Source organism: Rhinolophus sinicus, linkage group LG04 (genome assembly GCF_036562045.2).
Source record: "Rhinolophus sinicus isolate RSC01 linkage group LG04, ASM3656204v1, whole genome shotgun sequence".
NCBI classification, from domain to species: domain Eukaryota; kingdom Metazoa; phylum Chordata; class Mammalia; order Chiroptera; family Rhinolophidae; genus Rhinolophus; species Rhinolophus sinicus.
In genome coordinates, this window is record NC_133754.1 from 57,328,659 (window position 1) to 57,353,080 (window position 24,422).

At 35.4% G+C, this 24,422-nt stretch overlaps 1 protein-coding gene across 5 annotated transcripts; it reads left to right on the forward strand.

Annotated features, from left to right (window-relative positions):
- Positions 1 to 8: 8 nt before the first annotated feature.
- RNF170 (ring finger protein 170) lies at positions 9 to 23,664 on the forward strand. 5 transcript variants are annotated; one of them, XM_019742065.2, is made up of 8 exons: positions 62 to 197; positions 3,186 to 3,261; positions 3,912 to 4,055; positions 8,293 to 8,368; positions 10,781 to 10,889; positions 14,533 to 14,606; positions 17,851 to 17,961; positions 20,796 to 23,664. In XM_019742065.2, the coding sequence occupies exons 3-8, from the start codon at positions 3,919 to 3,921 to the stop codon at positions 21,063 to 21,065; spliced, it is 777 nt and encodes a 258-aa protein (XP_019597624.1). In that variant the 5' UTR covers positions 62 to 197; positions 3,186 to 3,261; positions 3,912 to 3,918; the 3' UTR covers positions 21,066 to 23,664. The 5 variants fall into 5 exon arrangements, with proteins under 5 accessions (XP_019597623.1, XP_019597624.1, XP_019597627.1 ...); XM_019742066.2 differs by lacking the exon at positions 62 to 197 and adding an exon at positions 366 to 498; XM_019742064.2 differs by lacking the exon at positions 3,186 to 3,261 and having other exon boundaries at positions 9 to 197.
- The last annotated feature ends 758 nt before the right edge of the window (positions 23,665 to 24,422 follow it).

Sequence of the window (24,422 nt, forward strand, 5' to 3'; positions counted from 1 at the left end):
GCGCGCCGGGCTCTGGCGACGGGTCCTCCGCGCGCGTCCTCACGGAAGCGCGGCAGTGCGCGTGCGCCTGTGCCGGGACTCCAAAGTAGAAAGGAGACAGCTAGTGGTTGCCCAGTAGGGGTGGCGGGGGCAGCCCCCGGAAATAATCTCTATTCTCAGTCTCCGGGAATTGGCGAGGTATCCTCTGCGGTGGAGAGGTACGCGCCCCCTTCCCACCCATCCGGGCCGCAGGGCTGCGGCCGGCCACGCCCACCCGGCTCTGGGCCCACAGAGCTGCCGGCAGGGCTCGGCTTGGGTAGCACTGCCCGGGGTCGCCTCGTGGCTGCCGGGGCTCTTCAGGGCGGGGGCGTCTCTGCCTGGGACTCCAGGGCACCGCCTTCCTTCAGGAAGCCGGGAGCTAAGCCCCAGAGTCGCCCGGTCCCATCCGGAATCTCCCGGAGACGGTGGAAGGGCCGAAGTGGCGGGCGTCTCGGTGGTTCTAGGTGGACTTAGCCAGCGGTGAGGAGAGCCGCCGATCCTTCTTCGGACGCATGGAGCCTCGACCCCCTGACAACTTTAGTTAAAGTAGGGACAGGGTGTGCACCAGTGCGCCACTCCGTGAGGACCCGACCGTTCCTGGGGCCTGTTTCTCCCAGTGCCTGCTAAGAGTTGGCCTTCTTCCTTAGTGCCTAGGTGGAGCGGAAGACCGCGAGATAAATCTCTGCAGGTTTACCGATAAATTTTTATTAGATGTAACATGCAGAAAAGTGCATGCAACATATCTGTTTAAAGAATAATAATAAAACACCAAGATAAAACAGAACATTGCTGGTACCTCAGGAGTTCCACCCACACCTTGTGTTCTTTTCTGAACACAATTCCCTCCCCAGACTAACACTTTCTTGCTTTTCCTTATAGCTTTACCACCTAGGTATGCATGCCTAAACAGCATAGTTTTACTCTGTTTTTGAACTTTTACGAGTGGGATCCAATTGTATTATTTTGTGGCTTTAATAGTAAATTTGTGTCTGTAGGTAATTTTCCTTGCTGTCTAGTATTCCATTGTATGACTGTAACAGTGTATCCATTCCACTGTTGATGGGCATTTTGTTGTTCCAGTTCGGGATACTGAGAACAGTGCTGTGAACATTCTTAGATGCTAGTGCAAGTGTTTAAGATTTTTTTTTTTAGGATATGGATCTTGGAGTCCTAGGAGAATTGTTGAGGGTATGCATAACTTGACCAGATAATGCCACCCTTTTATTTGAGATGCAGCAAATTTAACTTCCAAAACACTTCTTTACTTTGCAGTTCCTGAAGCCCCGCCTTTTCTCATTAAGAGTAGGTTTTGTCATTGAGCATTCAGAACTATCAAGATGGTGCTGAGTTTTTAATGATGTTTTACAGAGTACCAGCTAACAGTTCATATGATTATTTTTGTGAATGTAAAACTTATCTAAAGTCTCCTCAGTGGTCTTACTCTTAAACATTGTTCTCTACTCCAAGGGCAGAGAAACCTTTAGAAATGATAAATAGGTATCTCACCTGCCTTTGTGTCCTTTGATGTCTGTGGATCTTTGTCAAAGCAGAGTTCCTACATTTCATCCTGGATTGTTTCTGTAGAATCCCTTGCACTTGAATTGACCACTACCCTTGTTAGGCATGTAAAATCGGTAAGTGAGCTGTACTCCACTGCAACTTGTCAATGGATGTGGAGGAAAACAATCTGCTAGCCTTTTCTGGAAAGACTATAGTGTATTGAGCACCTGTGCTCCAGCTGCTCAGGTTTTCAAGGCTTTGACACAGTCAACCTAAACCTTCTTTTTCAAGCTTGACTGCTCATCTCAAAGCATCTGTGCATGATATTCCAGTGTTCTTAAGGTTTCCTTTTTGTAGCTCCCATTACCCTCCATGAAGGAAGTTATTTTAAAAGCTTCTTGGGTGTTAGTAATTGTCTGCAGAAGCCATGTGGCCATCACGTTTCTACATGATCTTGGGTACAAAGACATTGAGTTTCTCCTTTGAAGTTATGGAATTTCCTATATTTCCCTTATCTCTCTCTCGCTTGCTCGCTCGCTCTCTCGCTTGCTTGCTCGCTCTCTCGCTTGCTCGCTCTCGCTGTTGCTCTGTGTGTGTGTGTGTGTATGTGTGTGCCCGTGTGTGCCCACCCATGCGCATGCGCATGCGTTTCCTGAAAACTTTGGAAAAGACCAAAGAGAGGTGAGTGGAACTTAGCTGTCTCCTTACTCCAGTTAGTTGGAGGCTCCTCATCTACAGCTGTTCATCACATTCAAGTAAACATGCTGGTGTCCTGCATGGCAGTGTTCCCAATGTTATCCTCTCTTCCCATACATACTTAGAGCTTTGGTTAGAGATAGCTTAGGGTAAACTCCCTAAATATGTAACATAGGAGAAAATTCTCACAACTCTGAAGTAACTAGATTCAGTAATTGGAAGGTGGGCATCTTGACACAGGATAACATTTTGGTCATCTTTGAGCAAATCCAAGTAGTTCTCACTGCCCTTAGGACTTTTGACACAGCCATAGCATCTCTAATCTAAAAAAAGGAAACCTGATAAAATAAAAATCTAAATTGACTACATGACCCACCCTTAGATTATTTGATGCTCTTTCTTCAGTTTCAGTTGGCAGTTCATTTGATTGTTTTTTTTGAACAAAAATACTGTAGTTGAGGTTCTTTCTCTGAGTTTCCTGGTGTGAGCCTTCATCATGGCTATTTGAAACCTGTCATTAGAAAGTTCCTCATATATCAGGCCATTACTATGGGTAAAGCAAATGAAAGCCGCCTTTGATCTGTTTGTTTAGGTTTCTTCAATGAGAGGTAATTTTCTTACAAGCAGCCAGTTTAGATTCTTTTCACTTTCCTCTTAACAGACTCACCTGATTAATGATATTGAATAAAACTCTTTTCAGTGCAGTAAGTTACATTAATACAGAATTTTATTTTAATTATGAATAGTCGTATACATTTAATTGAATATTTATTTGCTTTATATCCTTTAAGTGTCTTATAAGACTTTGAACTTTACTATTTTTGTCATCTGAAAAAAATATGAATTACCTGTGATATTTGGACTCCATTGTGGTTGGGCTATCTCCCCTCATACCTGTAGAAACTGGTATTAGCAATTTTCTCTAGTGTATGGGAAGGAGAGTTTCATATCCTTCCTTTTCTCTTCATAAGGAAATGCAGCCTGAGAGTGATTCCATATTCCAGACAGTCCAAAGAATTCTGAACCATAAGCTGAGCTTAGTTCCAGGTGAGGCTAATAGTTTTTCAAGCACCAGAATTTTCATTAATTCAAATAGTCTCAGTATAGATATAAATGTCCTATAGCCTCATTGTTTTTTTACTTTCCAAAGTACTAATGCTATAAATAAAGTAAGCCACTCTTATTTAAACGTATATTTATTAGGTCCTACCATGTACAGGGTACTAGACTAGATATTAAAGGAATATTTACAGAGGAATAAAATATATTTCCTTCCCTGTTTATACATGATAAATTCCATGATGCACATTCAGTGCTATGAGGGAAAAGAGGGATCTGATCTACATGGAGAATTTATTCAGTATTAGGACTAAGAAAAGAGCAATTGGACATGAGAAATGTCCTTTTTTCTTAAGGGAGCTGAGCTTGAGGATGAAAGGGTTTGTTTTTTTTTAATTTTTTTAAAAAATATATAAATGGATGACACATTATAGTAATTGTTTTCATTAATAGACATAGAGTTCTGTCCTCTCCAAAATAATGTGTGGCAAATTTTAAAGAACTCATGAATGGGGTAATCCACACTTTAAGTGACTATTACAAAAATTAAATATAAGTTAAATTTATATTATTTTTATTAGTATATTTTGTTTTCACTGTGTCATTTGTAACTTTCATCTTGTTTCTTTATCTATTAGACCTGGAATGGCCAAATATCTGGGTGAAGTTAAAAGTCTGAAACTGGATGACGATTCATTCATAGAAGGCGTAAGTGACCAAGTACTTGTGGCAGTCGTGGTCAGTTTCGCTTTGATTGCTTCCCTGGTATATGCACTTTTCAGGTGAGACTAAAGCACAAAAGAATTGAAATAATACATATTTCTAGGGGCCACTGACTTTCTGACTACTTCTAGTAATGTTTAATACAGAGGGTGCCAAAAAAATGTATACACATTTTAAGAAAGGAAAAAACTGTATTAAAATTGTAATACTTAATATATACTGATAACAAAACATGAATACAAGTCATGTGTATACATTTTTTGGCACATATCCCCCCAACCTGTATTTAATATGAAAAGCAAGTAATAGATCTCAGTGATTACTAAGGCATTTCATTTTCCACTAGGCCCTAAATGCTACCATACATTTTTTTTCTGATATCAACAGTCTTATTAGATTAAATTTATTATCCATATTTTGAATAAAATGTTTATATTTTCTATGGGAGTATCACAGTTTAACAGTGTGATTTTCATAATTGAATCCATGAACTTGTAAGTGATACAATAAGTGCAAAATATAAAATTGAAAACAAAAATAGAAAAAAAGTATAAAATAGAGATTAATTCCAAAAATTGCAGATTAGTGAGTTTCTTGTAAAAATTACAGAAAGGATTATTAAACAGAATGTGAACACTTAGGAAAAATGGTAATTAATTTACTCTTTACCTCTGCATGGTTAGTTTCTTACTAGGATAACATTATCTTGATTTCAGTAGGGTATTTAATATTGTACCTGGTGATACATTTGTGGACATAGCTAGATGATAGCAGATTTAAATGAGTTCATAACTGGTTGACAGGTTGTTCCCAGGAGTACTGACTAATGTTTTAATGTAAACAAAAAAAGGAGGACACTGAATTATTGCAGGGCTTTGCCTTTGAGCCTGTTCTACTCATTTCTATTAGCAACTTCGTTGAAGACAAAGAAGCATGCTTATTAAATTGTCAGTTGAGAAGGAAAGCTAATGTATTGGTACAACAAAAATAAGATTCAAAAATGGGTCATTCCATGTATCTATGGTCAACTGATCTTTGACCTATGGTGCCAAGACCGATCAATAGGGAAAGATTTCAACAAATGGTGTTGGGACAACTTGATAGCCACATGCAAAAGAATGAATTTGGACTCATACCACATTATATGCAAAAATTAACTCAAAATGGATCAAAGATCTAAGTGTAAGAGGTAAAACTATAAAACTCTTTTAAGAAAACATAGGAATAAATCAACAGGATTCTTAGATATGACACCAAAAGCATTAACAACAAAAGAAAAAAATGGATTAATTTCAAAAATAGATAAAAATCAAAATTAACAACTATTATGCTTCAAAGAATATCATCAAGAAAGTGAAAAGACAACCTGCAGAATGGGAGAGAATAGTTCAAGTCATATATCTGATAAGGCTCTTGTATCTGAATATATAAAGAACTCAAAACTCAAAAAGACAAATAACCCAATTAATAGATGGATGAAGGATCTGAATAGACATTCCCCCAAAGAAGATATTCAAATGGGCAATAAACATGGGAACAGATGCTTAACTTTATTAGTCATCAGGGAAATGCAGATCAAAACCACAGTGAATCACAACTTCACACCACTAAGATGGCTAGAATCAAAAATTCAGATAATAACAATTGTTGTTAAGGATGTACAGAAATTAGAACCCTCATACACTGCTGGTGGGAATGTAAAAATGGTGCAACCACTTTGGAAAACTGTCAGTTCCTCAATTGATTAAACGTAGAGTAACCATATGACCTAGCAGTTTCACTCCTAGGTATATATACCCATGAGAAATGGAAACATATTTTCACACAAAAAACTTGTACAGGAGTGTTCATAGCAGCATCATTCATAATATTCAAAAGGTGGAAACAACAGATATCCAACAGATGAATGGATAAACAAAATGCCATATGTCCATACAATGAATGTTATTCAAGTATATAAAAGAATGACATAATGATACATGCTACATCACAGATGAAACTTAGAAACATTATGTCAAGTGAAATAAGCCAGACACAAAAGGGCACAGACACGTCTGTTCATATGAGTGTCCATAATAGAAAAATCTATAGAGATAGAAAGTAGGTAAGTGGTTGCTTAGGACTAGAGTGGGAGATGGGGGCATAAGGGGTGATAGCTGAAGGGTATAGGGTGTTTTTTTTTAGGTGATAAAAATGTTTTAAAATTGTGGTGTTGAATTATATCTCAATAAATCTTTTTTTAAAAATGGGCCATGACCAGGCAAATACAAATAAAGTATTTGTTTTTTACCTGTTAAGAATGGTAAATTGTTGAGTGAGAATTTTTAAGTGAAAGACACATCATAAAACCACAAGTCAAGCAGCCCATTTTATTTAAAAATATTTTTATAAGTTTAATTTTATTTTTTAAATACTTTTATGTTATTTTAGTTTATTGGGGAATATGGGGAACAGTGTGTTTCTCCAGGGCCCATCAGCTCCAAGTCATTGTCCTTCAATATAGTTGTGGACAGTTCCAAGTCCAGTTGCTGTTTTAAATCTTTAGTTGCAGGGGGCGCAGCTCACCATCCCATGCGGGAATCTAACCAACAAGCCACCCGGGATGCCCCTCTGGAAGCTCAACTAGATTGTCTTCAGTCTAGCTGTAGAGGGCTCAGGTCACTGGCCCATGTGGGAATCAAACCAGCAACCCCATTGTTCAGAGCTCACGCTCTAACCAACTGAGCCATCTGGCTGCCCCTATTTTTAAATACTTTTATTTTCCCTTACTTGTTTTTCTAATTTATTTATTTACTATGGATACTTATTACTTGCACAAGAAAAGTTTTTTCCCCACAAACTGGAATGATATGAAACCCAAACTAAAAGTTACTACCTAGTAAGGCAATTGTATATTGTAGATGCTAAAAAGAAGAAGAAAAAAATAGTATTAGGCTGCATTAATCAAAGTAACCAGGTAAAGGTCACATTTCTGAATATATTCAGTTTGGGTCAAGAATTTTAAATTGGAAAACATTCAGGGTAGGTTATCAGAATGGGTAAAGCTATGGAAACAAAAATTCTTGAAGTAACTGGGGATATCTACCTAGCTTAGGGAAGAAGACTGTAGGATATAAAAGCTGTCTTTAAATATGATGAGGGCTTGTTTTGTTGAAGAAAAATTCGGTTTCTTCTGTGTAGCTTCATGGACAGAACCAGGGTGTAAAGGAAGAACCTGCAGATTTTTTCTTCTGGAGTAGGGAAACCTGGCTCTTCCCTACTGTATTTGTCTCCTGTGTGTCTCCTTTATTTTTACACAGAATACTTCTCTCCTGGTCACCAAAGGTGCGGAGGGTTTTCCCCCATACCAAGCAGTTTTCCACAACAGCAGTTGATTAGATATTTGACTTTAAATTGTGTTTATGTCCTCTCTGAACTAATGGTTATATTTTGTCAGCTTTCTTTTCTAAAATTTGAATTTTTTACTAAAAATTGAATAATCATAGGATGGGTTTGTTTAATTTTCCCTATCCCATTAGTATATTGATTTAGAATTCTTATTGCTATTGGATATTGGCTTACCCAGAGAGTAAAGTCTCCTCTGTAGAGTAACACTTGGATTGTATGTACTTAAAATATTGCTATTGAAGAGATTTCACTTTAGAAAACACTTCTGCAGCCAAATGAAATTAAGCCATGATTCAGATGTAAATCTTCACCCTCAACCTACCAACCTAACCACCACTTCTAATTTTCAATACTCAACATATCTTATCCCATTCTATTATATCGGTTACTAACTTCTTGCTTTTGATTCTCCATTTTAATTGTTAATGTTAAGATATTAGTGGTATATTAGCTTTTGGCTTTTCTACACTATATAATTTTAGTTTTTGTTTTTCTCTATGCCCCTTCCCTCATAGGTGAAAAGTTGGGATAAGGACCTAATTAGATATGGAAAAGTGTTCAAATGCATAATAATATATAGAATTATATAGCTGCTTATTTTGAAGGAATTTTACAAAAGAATTAAATATGTTAATTGTTATTTTATTGTTCGTACGTCTGCAATTAAATCGCCAAGGTACTAGGACTCTGGATTTCATCATTTGCCAGTTAAAAATGAAATGAGCTGATAATCAGTGATCTCAGAATAGCCTGGAGTGTTCAGTCCTGGAATTGGAGTAGAGCTGTATGCCATCATTTACATCTATTAAGTTACCAGTAGTACTAGGTCGAAAATTAGACCCATAAAGAAAACTGATTCACAATCTGACAATATATTATATTCAAAGTTTACTGTATTTTGTTCAACAGAAATGCACATCAAAACATTCACCCAGAAAACCAAGAACTAGTAAGGGTGCTTCGGGAACAACTTCAAACAGAACAGGTACTGTTTATGTAAATATGTACATTTATGTAAGGAGTAGATGTTATAACTCTCCTTGCATGTGAAATTGGGATGAAATATTAGTAAATGACTTTTTGGAAACATGGGCTTCTTCCTGCTTTAAATTACCATAAATTATTCTATCAATTGTATATTTTCAGATTAGGCAAATAATGAGTCTTAATCTACTCATATGTTTCCATATGTTGTTGTCTTGTTGTTTTTTAATTTGCTTTGAAAGACAGAAGTTTTCCTATTATTTCCTTGTGATGAAATAATCACTGTCTAATTGCATTTAATGAAATATAGTAGAAAAACTATTCTTTCTAACATATATTCCCCTAAGACCTACAAAGAAATGACTATTAATGGTGGAAAAGAAAACTTCTCCTCTGCCTCTTCTTTGCTTTTAGCCAGATGGACTCTCTAAGAACCAGAAATGTAATATATTTTATGAAGACTGGATTAAGTAGAATATTGTACACCATCATGCCAAGATAGCTAACATCAAAAAACAAAAATTAAAAATTGATTTCCTACCCACCAATCAAACTTTAATTCCAAAGAGCGTTTTATAATTTATTCATTCACCAAATAGTTATTGAAAAATCCACCTTATGTCAGACAGTGTTCTAGGCATTGGGATTTCAATTGTTAACTAACTAGACAAGAATTCGTGCTTCACAGAACTTAAATTCATTGATTCAGAAATAGTTTAAGCATATTAGTAGTATTTTCTTCCAGAGATATTGTTATCAATAATTCATGCTGGGACAGTGTTTAATAATTTACAAAATGATTTCACATACAACTATTATATTATTTAATCTTCAAACATACATAAGCAACTATTACTATCCCCATTTAACATATCTGATCACTAAGATTTGCTTGAATTCACAGTAGGATTACATGAATAGATCTAGATATACAGGAGTCCCAGATTGAGGGGGACTCCCAGGTTTTTTTTTTGTATCACTGTCCCATTCATCTTCCTCACATCTTCCTCAGAAATGGCATATAGCTCTAGTTAGAATTCAGCTAGTGGCTTAGCCTATACTGTGCTGTGTTATAGGGTAGCCACTAGCCACACGTGGCTATTTAATTTTAAATTAACTGAAATTAAAAATTCAGGACTTCAGGCACACTAGCCACATTTCAAGTACTCAGTAGCCACACATAACAAGTAGCAACCATATTGGACAGGACAGATAAAGAAAATGTCCACTATTGCATAAAGTTCTGTTGGACAGCACTGGTAATTGGGTTTTTGTCAATTAATTTCCAAAGAAGAAAATTGAAGAGAAAGGGCTGAGAGGGGAACATTAAGTGCTGTATGTTTTTCTTTTTTGCACCATTAAAAATGACAAAATAGGCTCTAACATCAAGGTTAGATGTTAGACTTACAGAATATTCTAATTTGACTTATAGGATATAGAACATAGATGTTTGACTTATAGAATATTATAGTATTTTAGGACTGTTTTAGTAGATGGGATTTTAGTTATGGTTTATTAATTTTGAATGACCAGAATCTTTGATTTAGTTTACAAGTAAGAGTAAATAGCTCATATTTAACAAATTCGGTACTTTTTATTTTGGTCATTTAATGTTTTTAATCCCAGCTACTTTGTTTGTAAGGTATATGCTAGGTGCTATAAAAACAGGTTTGGGTAAGTATTTTAAAAGGTATACATTACATACTAGTACTAGATAATTTTCTAGTTCCTGGGGTACTACTACAATGAGTCTTGCAGATGAAGTCCTCGGCCTCATAGCACTCACATTCCAGTTGGGTTCTTTGATACCTGGATGCTTCTTGTGCTGATGATTCTATTCAACATTCCTATTACAATTGCGATAGTGATGTAACTGAGAAACATTAAAATGTACTAATCTGACTGTGTGAAGGATTAAGTTCAAGTTACCAGTGGTCTTTCATTCTTCTACTTCCAAAATAACCAAATATTCTTCTCTGAAAGTTTAATTCTGGTCTCTTGTGAGATACAGTATACGTGCAACACTTGTCAGGAAGGCATAAATGAAAAAGATGTTAAAAATGAGTAACTAATATTTGACATTTCTTATTCAGCTTATGCATTAGTTCAACCTTGTGTTACTCAAAATAACTTGCTCATTCTAATAGAATAAAGAGAAACTCCTGAATTAATCTAAATTTTTATCTTTAAATTGTGTTCAGGAAGGAAGGTAGAGACGATGCTGTTTTTAAATTAAGCAACAATATAGCCTCATAACTGTATCAAACTTAAAAGACCTTGAACTATTACATATCTAAAATTTGATGAGGATTACACTCTATTGACTGTATTCCTAAGTATAATTTCACATGAAAGTAATTTTGAAAAGCCCGTGTGTGTCATGTATAAATATGTAGACATATTTTCTCCTCAGGATGCACCTGCAGCTGCTCGACAGCAGTTCTACACTGACATGTACTGTCCGATCTGTTTACATCAGGCCTCCTTCCCTGTTGAAACAAACTGTGGTCATCTCTTCTGTGGTAAGCAAACAATGCTGTGCTTGGTAAAAGTGACTATTTAGACCAAGACCCATATGTGTACACAGGCCGGATTCCTAGTTTTCTCTGTTACATTTTTGTATTTCGTGTGTACGTAGATTGCTCCTGATATCCTGCTCTACTCATCAGCCACTTTTATTTAGTGTCTGTGGGTTCAAAGATTTAAAAAACTAGTTATTCAACTTCTCAATAAACAGAAATGTGTTTCTTTGAATAGTAACTCAAGTCTATCAAAACCCTGTGGGATTCACTAAATATCTCATTGTTTATCACTTTTTAGTAGTTTCATTTATTATTCATCTCTCCCAACACAGGAAGTTTCTTCTCTCATGGACCCTGCCACCCAAGACCTTCTCTTAGTTTGACTAACTCTTTTTAACTCTGAGTTAGTGCTGAATTTCTTAGCCTCTCTTTCTTCGGGACCTCAAGAGAGTTGGTGATGCAGAATGAAAACCTAGAGCATGTAGTCGGACAAGAAAGGAACGTTGATTTCACATTTACTTAGTATCAGTAAGGGATGCTTTCTACCCCTGGGCATTTTTCCTGACTTTCCAGAAAGATTTAATAGAGAAAATGAGATATCATATAATCATTGCTTATTATGGTCATACGAGATTGAGGAGAGTCAGTTATTACATGACATTTAACATACTTCATCTCATCTAACCCCACAAAACCAAGGCTCAGATATGTTGAGAAACTTAGAAAGGGTAACCCAGCTGCTAAGGGACACAGCCAGGTTTTAAACCGAGGTCTAACTGCAAACCCTATGCTCAATTCTACTCTGTGATTGCTGGCTAATACAGCTACTCTCTATTTAAGATTTGTCCAATCATTAGACCTGTTTTTTCATTGGTAATATTTCTTTCTGTTTGAACAGCTATATTCAAATAGGGTTCTAATTACTCCCAGAATGCACCCAATTTCCATATAAAGATCAATTTAAAATGTAGCATACAATGACCCTATAAATTGCTTTCTCCCCTTTTCAACTTTTGTCTAAGATTGATTATATAGAATTCTTAGGTATATAGTGTGAGTGTTTATACTTTTCGGGATGACGTACAATGGTATTTTAAACCTATACCATTCAATGCAGCGTTTCCTATACCTTGTGCTCATTTAGTAAGTACTGACCAACACCATTATTTTTTCATTCATTAATTTCAACTTCTTTCCTAATATTTTTGCCTAAGTAGCTAAGAAATTATAAAACACTGATTTCTGTTTCTATCTTTAATTATCTGTTGGAAATGCTAATGAGCAGCAAAATAATGAAAAATCAGATAGAGTGAATTGAATGGCTATCAGAGAAAAAAGACACTTTCCTCTCCTCTCAAACTTCTGGTAGATATTCCTAATCAATTGGATGCTCTTTTTCTGAGTCTTGATATGGTCTCTAACACAGTACTCCAGGAAAGTGTTAGGAATCAGTGAGGTTTGGCAGGCACGATGAACTCTATTTGCCAACCCAGGCTTAAGTAATTCACTGAGTGGATAACCCAGTCAATTGAAAGATGGCTGTATTGTGTTCTTGGTTTTACCTTTGAGTCTGAGGTAATAGGGTAGATTGCTTCTGATATCCTGCTCTACTTATTAGACACTTTTATTTACTGTCTATAGGTTCAAAAGTTAAAACAACTAGTTATTCAACTTTTCAATAAATAGAAATGTGTTTCTTTGAATAATAGTTTCAGTATATTGATACCATGTATATCAAGACCACTTTAGCTTGGTTCCTGTATATGGAACTAGTTCTGTTCCTTTACAGTGAGTTAAGAATAATGCAGCAACAGACTTCACTTTACTTGCATTTGTAGCCTTCATTATTTTAATTCTCTAGCAGTCTTATGGAGTCTTATTCCCATTTTACAAATAAATAGATTTAGAGAGATTGTGTTCTAGAATAGTAATTGAGTCATCTCTCCTCTAGTTAGGTGGATCTCTCTTTGTAAAGAGGGGGAAAGTTGAGGAAAAGGGAAAATATCAACTCTATCATAGCAGATGTGTATGAATTGAAGTATTTGGTTTGCTGGACCATAGTTTTGCAGTGCAGGCAAGTGGCCATTATATAATTTGCAAAACAAGAACACCAATACCCCAATTTGTGGAAAAGAGATGTGGGATTAAATAAATTAATATATGTCAAAACAAATTGAACTTCTGGGTTAAAAGGCAGTAGATAAATTTAAGGTATCATTATAGAAGGTAGTAATATTTGTAAGTTTTGCTTTCATATAATTTCTATATGAAATTAGATTGCTGAAAGTACTTAATAGTATCTAATTAACACAGCATGCTGAGAGTAGGAATAAAATATCAGATAAAGACTGTATAGCTTTTAGATTCATCTTTTAATTGTTGAACCAGTTTTTCCCACAATCACTGTAATAGCCAATTTGGACAGCCTTTGCTGAGCCCATTGTTTTGCTTAACAGTCTCCTCATATACCATTTATTTCTGACTCCTCCATTTGCTCTTGCTATTAATAAAACCTGGAACATCTTCCCTCCTGATTTCTGCCTATCTAAATCTTTGCTATCCTACAAAGTTCAGTTCAAATTCTTTCTCTACAAGTTTTTCTAACAAATCCCAGAGAGTTCTCTGTCTCTGTACTCCTTTTGTATTTAATACGACAGTTCAAGATTTAACTACCTTCTGACTGATTTAAGTATGTCACTTTGATCTCCTCACTTTGATTATCATTTCTTGTTCTGAATTGTGGACAATTATTTGATCTGGAAGAATCAGATTAAGGAACACAGAAGGGTAAGCCAGGTTGCTAAGAAAAGAGTGAGAATACAGAAAAAATCCTGGAGATGGGAAAGAGATAAGAATTGCTTAGTTCAGATTCACATCGGGACCTGGATGATCTGAGAAACAGGTGTCCTGCAGAGGAGAAAATGTATTGTCCCCTTAAACATCAGATAGTATTTAAAAATATTTCTTCTTCATTTGTTACTGGTCTAAAATTTAGTGCTTCTGTACTTACCCCACCTGTCACTTTCTGAGGTCTTCCTTTAGGCTGTGTTTAGCTGTTTTGCTACTCACGAACACCTTCAAGCAGAAAAATCAAACCCAAAAAGTATAAAAGTTGATTTAATTATTGAACTGGATTATAAACTTTATTAGGGCAGAGAGCATGTAATCTTTGTATCCTTTGGTTTCTTTTTCATACTACTTAATTACTATTATTGATACTTAAGTAACTTGACTTTCTAAACTCATAAAAAATAAAAGTTGTGTTTTTGTAACACACATATCAAATTTGGAACAGAAAATTTAGGCTGTGACTTGGTGTCATATTTATAATGATGTTTAATTATTGTTTTATTTATTTTATATAGGAAATGCAATCTTTTCTAATAAGCCTCGTAGCATTGAAGCAATGAATGCATGCTTGCTTTTGATTGAATAAAAATGTCTGTATCTTAACTGGTAGTTTAAATAGAAATGTTTTTCAATGACTGGGAATTACTAGGTTTGAATTTATCTGAAGACTGTGTTGGATGAAGTAAAAAATATTTTAAAATAAGGTGATACTGTTAAAATATTTTAAAATTTCTCAGGACATATAACACTGGTGGACTTTAAAACACCAGTATTAATATCTTTTTCTCATTAGGTACCTGCATTATTGCATACTGGAGATATGGTTCATGGCTTGGGGCGATCAGTTGTCCAATCTGTAGACAAACGGTAATGTTTGTATCCAGAAAGCATCATTTAAGCTAGTTCATTTTGTAAATTTTTATAGTTTCTGTATCTGACTTTTGAATTATGTTGATATTTTTAGCCAAACTTCCTTTACCCGAAGCTTCTATGATATTACTCCACTATTTTTTAAATGTCTTTAAGACACCTCAAAGAAAAAGGGAATTGCCTTTGAAATACTTGAGTTGTAGTGGAAAACAAACGGTAAATGATTCCTCTCCCAAATCCTAGTAAGTCTTTGTTGTAATACCTGCAAAGGAATAACTAAACTAGCTAATCAGGCTTAAGTAAATATCCCCTACATATACTTCTTTTGAAAAAAATTGTTTTTTCTTTTTAACTTATTTTTAATCTGCCCCTCTCCAGTAAGGGTCCAGATAGCTTTAAATGAGGAATAATAATTTTTTGAAATCTCTCTTTCGGAAACATAACCACATTGAATTTTCCAGAAGAGATTTGACCACTATAGTTAGTGTAGAAGCTACCTCAGTAGGGAGGCAATAAATTTTTATAAACATATATTGAAGACTGAAATATCAACCCAGATGAGGTTGCCAGAGTGTCTCAATTTCTTTGACAAACTGGAAGAAGCAATACACTAAAAAATCTGAGAAACTGAAGTCCATAGTTTTTTAATTAGAAAGTGTAGCAAAATAGGACATTCTTTCAGGTGTGTATAGTTTTTCATAATTTCCTTTATAGTTATTTCATTTTCCATTTAAAGTAAAAAGATATGCCTTTCTGATAATGAATTATGAACATGTGAAAAGATAGCATCTCCTTAGGAAGTCTTCCAGTGTGTAAAATAAAGTCCTAAAAAGTATAGTTTCCAAATAAAGATGTTAAATTGAATGCGTGTATTTAATTTTGCTCCCTCTTGCAACTCCACTAAAACAATAGTAAAGGCATAAAACCACAGAGACCAAAAATTAAAACAAAATGATACAAGAGGCAACAATTTCCCAAAAGTTCTTTGTAAAATCTAACATATATACAGAAAAGCACACAAAACACAGAAGCAGAGCTCATTGAATTATCACAAAGCAACACTTGAGTCATCACCACTCAGATAAAAAAACAGAAACTGGCCAACAGCCCCAGAATCCTCCTTAGGACCCCTCCCAAATCTCCAACCCTCCTTCCTCTCCTAGAAGTAACTGCTATTTCACTTTTATGATAAGTACTTCCTTGATTTTCTTTATAGTTTTATTACCTTAGCATGCACCTCTAAGATTATTGGTTAGTTCTGCTTGATTTTGGGATTTCATATAAATAAAATCACATGGTATGTATTGCCAAAAAAATGTATACACATTTTAAGAAAGGAAAAAAACTGTATTAAAATTGTAATACTGAGTATATACCGAAAACAAAAGATGAATACATGTCACGTTTGACTTCCGCAATTACAAGAGGTGCTCAAAGTGGTTACCATCAGCATAATTTTAACATAGTTTTTTCCTTTCTTAAAATGTGTGTCCATTTTTTGGCACCCTCTGTATATACACATACACACATATATACACATCTTACAGCCTTTGTTCTGGTTGTCCACTTCCCCCCAACACTGCCTTCTTTTTTGGTATAGAGAGGAAGATTCAGGGCTTTCTCTTCTTCTACATTCCTAAATTCTGCCACTTTCACATTTGACTCTTTATTGCATGGTCAGGAGGAAAATCTAATTTTTTTGTACTGCGTCTTTGGCTGATTTTATATGTGACACAAGGTAGTCAACACTGAAACTTATTTGCCAGTACCACGTCTCAATCATTTTTAGCTGTCTGTCAGCAACACTAAGACCAGGCCCTAGGTCTTGCATTAAAGAATTAGTTCCATCACCCATGGCTTTTCATAGGGTGTATATAAATTAGCAGGTGGTATCCTTTGGACCACACATAAATTGCCTAGAGGCTAGAAAGGTGGAGATAAACTTGTTTTCATGTAATAGCTTTTGGTTTCCTAACTGCAGAGTAATTCATCCTGGAAGCAAGACAGGTGGCAGATACTTGCTGCACCTCCTGTTTCACTGGAAATAATGCCTCGGCTGCTGCCTCCTACTAGAGCACACTGAGCACTTACTTCTCTGCCTGAATGCATGCACTAACACACCAGTGGTCCTGCCTGTGTGTCAGGGCTAGCTTAAGTTTCAAGCTTTCTAGACACCCCAGGGAGAAGAAGTCCTTATCCTCAAGCATCATTAGAACACCTATCAGGGTGCCTTAGAAGAGGCTGTTGAACAAGTCTGCCACCCCCTCTACCTTGGGGATTGTGATCACTAACGGGCAAGGCCTTGTCTTCATTTCTTTATGTATCAAGCACTTAGCAAAGAGCCTTGCAAACACTAGGTGCTCAGTGAATATTAAAAGGATGCGTTTTTGTTAACAAATTTGTGAAGAGATAACTGTACCTGCTATTCCTACCATCTACTACTGCGAATCACTCCCTTATTTAGCTGTTTGGAGAGCATCTGAGCTGTGGGAAGCCCTGGTTTTATAGCTGAACTGAGGAAGGATAAAAGCAACAGCTAGATGATTTAAACTTAAATCTGTCACTACTCCTTTCCATTTTTATCCCATTGTACAGTGACCACTTCTATAAGGGTTTTTCAAGGTACTATCTTCTTCAGATTACCCGAGTGTGATCCTAAGACATTTGTGTATCCTTACCTCTACCATGGAGGAAAGGGGGTTAAATACATTATCTTATATAACAGTATCAAGAATTACTAGTAGGGATAGGTGATTGAGAGCTGGTCCCTGCAATAAGTTAATCTCTGTATTATGGTTGGTAACATGCAAAGATATTTTAAATACCGATGAGGATACGGAATCATGATTTTAATTAAAAAAGAAATCCCTTATTTTTCTTTCTCAAAGTGATAGGTAGATATTTTATGTCACTTTGCTCCTGAATGTTTTCTCATCATTTTTATATCTTCAAATATCTGTTAGCCCAAACAGAGAACTACTGACTTTATTCCTAGTGTGGACTGGAAAATATTAGAACCAGTGTTTGGATAAGGTGCCTGTTTTTTTTATAGGAGTTCAAATTACATTTTGCATTGGATTTTATTGTAAGGCAATAATAGCTTCCTTCCTTGCTTGTGTTGCCTTCACTAAAGGAAATGAGTGAAATATAAATTCAGAAGCTTTTCTCATTTTATTGAATAACAAAATGAAAACAATTAATGCTGCAGAAAGGTGTAACAATTTTTTTCTGTAATATGCAGGTAACTTTACTGCTACCAGTATTTGGTGAAAATGACCAGTCTCAGGATGTTGCCCCATTGCATCAAGACATTAATGATTATAACCGGAGATTCTCAGGGCAGCCCAGATCTGTAAGTAGTGTTATAGCAGGTGCAAAGTTAGAGTATAATGATACTTCTCTTTTGCAAAGTGAGATTTACCAACAAATATTCTTTCACTATGAAAAATCTCATTGTTTATGTGTGTTAAGTCTTTACTTTCATCATTGTTGTCATTCACTGAGTTACAGTTTTGCCAAGGATTACAGTTATTCTATCTTAAAAAAAAATCATAAAAATCTTTTATGAAAGAGATACCAGCAAAAAAGCAATAGGAAAAATTGGAGAGAAATGTAAAATTATCAACTCTTACAACATATTCTAAAATAGGGTTTATTTTATGAGAAACTTATAACTGATATTTCAAATTTAAGAACTACCACTGAACTTAAAACAAATAATTGTAAGATATCCATTATATTTTTAAGTGTGAAGCATACCATTGCTCAATATATTTAATGAGTGGTATGTGATGAAATTACAATAAAGACATTTAGCTCTTACTTTGATACTCTACCTCATTCAAAGTTGGAGTAAGATTGTGATTAATATACAAACATTTCTTAATAGCCCATTTCATATTTCTTATCTAATTATTGCATATGAGAAGTGAAGAAAATAGCCCTGATAAAGGACAGAAAAGTATTCAAAAGACATACTGGCTGGTCATTAGAATATTTATCATAGACCTTGTGAAGGCAATTTAGCTGTTATGCTTTAAATGTTAGTTTCTTCTATAGCGAATAGAAAGTTAGCATTGGAAATGATCCTAAAAAGACCATGTTTGTGCTTTTGTGACCAGTTTTCCAAAAGAAGCTACAAGATTTTCTTTATTTGGTGGAGTTTTTAAAACTGTTTTCTCACCACTTTCTCAATTCTTCCCATTTTTGTCTCCATCTCCCTCACAACTTGGCACTTGTTAAACAAATAGAATTACATACTTAGAGTTGAATTTATGATATTTATACAGATTATTAAAAATAGCTGAACTGTGGGCAGTGGAATGACCACAGGAAGTGATGTGCTTCCTCTGCTCAGTTTCTCTTACATCTACCAGCCCTGAGAAATGAGATAAAAGGAGTTGTGTTAAGTAGTCATGGTAGGTCATTACTACACAGGAACCTTATAGATCATGTAGTCAACTAACAACTACACAGAACAAATGAGAAATTTGTAGTCAGAGAATAAACTCAAGGTCATACAAACAGATATTGGTATTATCTTTTTTTTTTAACAGCTTTATTTAGATGTAATTTACATGCCGTAGGTGGCACCTGTTTAAAGTATACAATTCAATGATTTATAGTATATTTGCAGACTAAATATAATCGAATTATCACCATAATTTTAGAATATTCTCTTCTTCCCAAAAGCTTTAGCAGTCCCTTCCCATTCGCCCCAGTCCTTGGCAGCCACTAGTTTATGTTCTGTCTCTATAGATTTGGCTATTCTGGGTATTTCATCATTTTATTTGTATGGGATCATACAATATATGATCTTTTGTTTCTGGCTTATTTCACTTAGCATGTTTTCAAGGTTCATCCATGTTGTAACACATCTCAGTACTTCATTGTTTTTTGTTTTTTTATCTTTCGATTATAGTTGACATACAATATTATATTTGTTTCAGGTGTACAAGATAGTGATTAGACATTTATATAACTTACAAAGTGATCACCCCAACAAATCTAGTACCCACCTGACACTCTACATAGTTATTACAGTATTATCAACTATATTCCCTATGCTAGGAGTTCATTGCCTTTTATGGCCAAATAATGTATCATTTTATTTATCCATTCATCAGTTGATGGATATTTGAATTGCTCCCACTTTTTGACTGTTTTGAATAATGCTGTCATAACGTTTGTGTACCAATTTTTGTGTAGACACATTTTCATTCTTTTTGGGTATATGCTTCATTGTAGATTTGCTGGATATTATGGTAACTCTGTTTAACATTTTTATAAACTGCCAAACCATTTCCAAAGGGGCTCTACGTTCCCACCAACAGTGTATGAGGGTTCCAATTTCTGTCCTTTCGTTTTTAAAAATTTATGTAATTTGTTAAATTTCAGCTGTGAAAATTATGCTCATTTATGTTAAAATCTAAATATTGATGTGTGGTTCTGTAAACATTCAGAAACTTAATCCTTTTCAGAAAGGTAGGGCCTGGCATTCCAAAAATCTTTGTGATAATTAGTAATTAGTAATTCTTAAGTTAAACAGAATAAATAAACATCCTAAGAAGGGATCAATTTCATTACTATTCTTAGACTGTCAAAGCCATCAAAGTTCATGTGTCTTTAATATATGTCTTAAATATTATCTGGCAATTTATAAATGTCTTTTATATACAATAGCTCTTCTAGTTCTTGAAAGTCCTCATGACACATAAATACTCCATTAGTTGTTGACTTACTTATCTCTAGAAGGTTAAACAACTTTCCCCAAAGGTCACTTGCCTAATAAGTGATTGACTTTGAACTCAAACCCAGATCTGACTTGAAAGCTGAGACTTGAGCTCAAGCCTCAGACTCCAATCCTATACACTAGGTTATTCATTTATTTTTACTAGTGCAAATTAGAGATAACTTGAGTTTTATTTTATTATATCTTATATTTTAAGTTTGTTGATATTTTAGTTGCTTTACAATTATCTTCAATAAGGCCTATTTTATAACAAGTTAGTAATCAAAGAACTATTTTAAAATAAAATGCATAGCTAGAAAATACGGTGTTCAATCAGTATGTGAAACTTCTTAATTCATGTTAACTGAGTTTGCACACGTTGTAAGAAAATTGTATTATTTTGAAGTCTGACACATTAGATGCCAAGTCATAATATTTTTTCTTCCCCCTACCAGATTATGGAAAGAATTATGGATCTACCCACTTTACTGAGACATGCATTCAGGGAAATGTTTTCAGTCGGGGGCCTTTTCTGGATGTTCCGTATCAGGATAATACTTTGTTTAATGGGAGCTTTTTTCTATCTTATATCACCTCTAGATTTTGTACCTGAAGCCTTGTTTGGAATTCTAGGCTTTTTAGATGATTTCTTTGTCATCTTTTTGTTGCTTATCTACATCTCTATTATGTATCGAGAAGTGATAACACAGAGACTAAACAGGTGAAAAAAAGTTTACTAAAGTATTTGAGCTACTGTGTAAATTCAAACAAAATGACCCATGGCAGTATAAAGCATTTGAATCTTATCTTACAAACTTAAAACTACTGTATGACAAACATTTGATTAGCATTTGGCAAATACCTAGCAATACATGACTGGAATTTTTACATGTTGCAGGTTCTATATATTAAGGTTAGAATTATAATAATTTACAACTGCATCTTCATTGTGTTGTCTATAAAGTCTCTGGAAAAAATACGGAATTATATAAAAAGGGATTTATATCTTTTTCTTTTCCTCCAAATTACTCAGATTAATTGGATGTATGGTAAAATATTGTTAAATGTACACGTTATCAAATTTATCCTTCTCAGTGAGTACCTATATATTGCTAAATATTTTTGTTACAATAAAATATTGTACAATATTGGGAAAAAATGTTTCTTTTAGTACTAGCTAGCTTTTGTGCATTTGGAGCAGTTCTGCTTTTCCATTCTGGTATAATTCTTTTTGTTATCAGCTGAAAGTTAAAGAAACTTGAACTTTATAATTTGATTTCATATTCTGGTTTTCAGAACACGTCTTAATCAATAGAATTAACAAGATGTAAGACATTTATCTCCAGCCAGCATACTTATGTTCTTAGTTATGACATTTAAACAAGAGTTTGGTCCTTTTATAGGAATAGTATATCAAAGTAACTTATAATCTTCTGCAGTTTTCTGTTTGAGAAGAATCAAAACCACAAGTTTTATGAATCCTAACTCTCTCAGCTGGCACTGCTCATTAGCAAACTGGACAGCAGGGTTGTCATTGATGCCCAGGGGTGTTAGCTCTGTCACCTGCAATCACTGATAATCATACTGTCCATTCATCTATTAATGAGCCTCACTATGTATAGATAGGGAGAAAAAATAACATCTGTCACAGTCTCAAATTAATCAGTTTAGCCATCAACTAATGAGTTGCTGAATAAAATATCAATAGTATTTTCTAATTTGGGCCTAGGACAAAGCTGTTGCTTGTCATAGAGAACAATACTTAAATATAGCACATTATAATTAAAGCAATTTCTTGCATACTTTTCATTTTATTCTTAAGACAGTTATGTGAAGGCAAAGTATTTTCCCTTTCTTCCGCCTCCCGCGCCCCAACTCCTGTTCAAGCTGTTTCTCAGTCTAGTTGTGTAGGACACAGCTCCCTGACCCATGCTGGTATTATGAGCTTTGCGCTCCCCTCCCAGGCAGTCAGTCGCCAGTCTTCGGTTGCCAGTCATTGGTCTACCACTCACAGCAGCTCATGGCGGCTCTCAACCGCTACCAGCCACTCACGCTGACCTCCGGCTGCTCGTGGCAACCCAGCTCCAGGGAGAGTTGTTGTTCACAATCTTAGCTGTAGAGGGCGCAGCTCACTGGCCCATGTGGGAACTGAACATGCGACCTCGGAGTTACAAGCATGGCGCTCCCACCACCTGAGCCATCTGGTCGGCCCTGTCTTCTTTTTCATAGAAGAAATCCCTGTTATAGATGTTAAGGTTTTTGTCTGAAGCCATGCACAAATAAGTGACAGAACTGGTATTAGACTCTTAGTAGGACTCCTGCATGGGTTCAGATAGATGTGAAGGTTATTACAAAGAGGGGAAAGCAGGAAAAACTGGGGTCCTTTGGAAGTCTTTTGGAACACACTGGAGTAGGATAGCTTGGGCGCTCCTACGAGGAAAGGTCTAGAAAGATGACATATCAAGACTTCATAAACCCTAATTTTCTACTTCCAAATCAAACATCTAATAAGGTAGCATACTTCATAGAAAAACATTTCAGCTGCAGTTACCAACTTGAAAAGCTAATAGTAGGAGTTTGTTATCCCAGACTAGAAATGCATTTCTTACCAATTATAAATTTTATGTGGGGCTATGTAGCCATGTCATTTTTGAAAGGATTTCATTTTCTGTGCATGTGTTCTGCTTCAAGTGTCACATTTCTAGTTACAATGATTTATTGTAATATTTGGAATTCCTTTTAAGACTTGCCTGGTAGAGTTGTATTGTACCAACTTTTGTAACATACAGCAACACTGTATGATCTGAGGTCTTACCAACCTGAAAACGGAACATGCTGACATCTCAGAATTTTAGACCTGCTTACTATGTCATCTTTATTGATCCCTGCTAATAAATGTAGACAGTATCTGAGTACTTAAAGCAAGTAGAGTCAATCAGTGTTTTAAACATAATAATATTTCTATGATTCAAAGTGAGATGATATAAATCAAAGCAACAATTTAGATTTTTGTAAACAATATTGTAACCTTCACAAAAACAGATGGTCCAACCCCAGGAACAGATGGTAACTTGGGCAGGTCTGTGGGGAACAAGAGGAGGAAACAATTGTTCTAACTGCCCACTAGGAGAGTGGTTTCAGCCACTACAATTCTCAGCTTTGAAAGCAACAAGGGAAGAAAGGACTGTTGGTCCCTGTGGCTGTGCAGATACCTACCTCACAGAGTTGTTGCAGAAGATTGACAGTTTGGTTCAAACTTTGTGATTTAAGAGTTTGTCAAGCAGTTATTCTTTTGAATAAAAGCAATATAGCTAAAATTAAAAAGTACTTGTTATCTTCCTGTTTCTTTAACATTGTTTGCTTTCAAATTCTGAACTCCTGAAATAGTATTCAATATAATGGTTGCAATGGCTTTCTTTTTCATTAATGGACATGCAGTATTTTGTCACATTTTGAATTAATTTTGCTTAGGTATTTTTAAATTTAAAAAGTAGAAATGCTTTTGAGGAAAATTTGATCTGGGCAATCTCTATTAATGCTGGACAAGGGTGGAATTGGAATTAAGAGATTAGGCCTGCACCCTGATTCCCCACACCTATTCCTTTTGTGTGTATTTGATAAAGGAAATGTACCTTTTCTGAGTCTGTTTCCTTATGTTTGCCTCTCTCCCTTCTCTTTGAAACTAAATGTACTTCAGGCTCTTCTATTTTGCCAAACAGCAATCCATAAACCTGGGACTGAGTCAGAATAGGAAAGGGCACTCACTCAAAGTTTGAAGGCCCTAAGACTTGTCTCCCAGGACCATGCCAGTAGGCTTTAAGGGCTGTTGACAATCACAGAGATAAAGACAATCATTGAAATTTTGTTGTTCTATCAGAACCAGCCCATTTTTATGGCATCAATATTTAAGCACTGAGTCCAAGACTGCAAGCAAATTTGAGGTGTTATCTGTCACTGTCATCTTTATCCAGTTGCATCCTCTGACTCATCCCATGTCCCAGATTGGTGCATGAGAGGAGTAAACATTGTCAGAAAACACTGAGCACGTTTGAATACTTACTTTCTTTTTAAGAGTAGTGCTA

Bases quoted from the DNA above. Each gene is read 5' to 3' on its own strand.
- RNF170 (XM_019742064.2), top strand. From the start codon at position 3,919: ATGGCCAAATATCTGGGTGAAGTTAAAAGTCTGAAACTGGATGACGAT. The intron at 10,890-14,532 runs GTAAGCAAACAA...TTTTCTCATTAG, and splicing joins CTGTGGTCATCTCTTCTGTG to GTACCTGCATTATTGCATAC. The intron at 14,607-17,850 runs GTAATGTTTGTA...TGTAATATGCAG, and splicing joins GTCCAATCTGTAGACAAACG to GTAACTTTACTGCTACCAGT.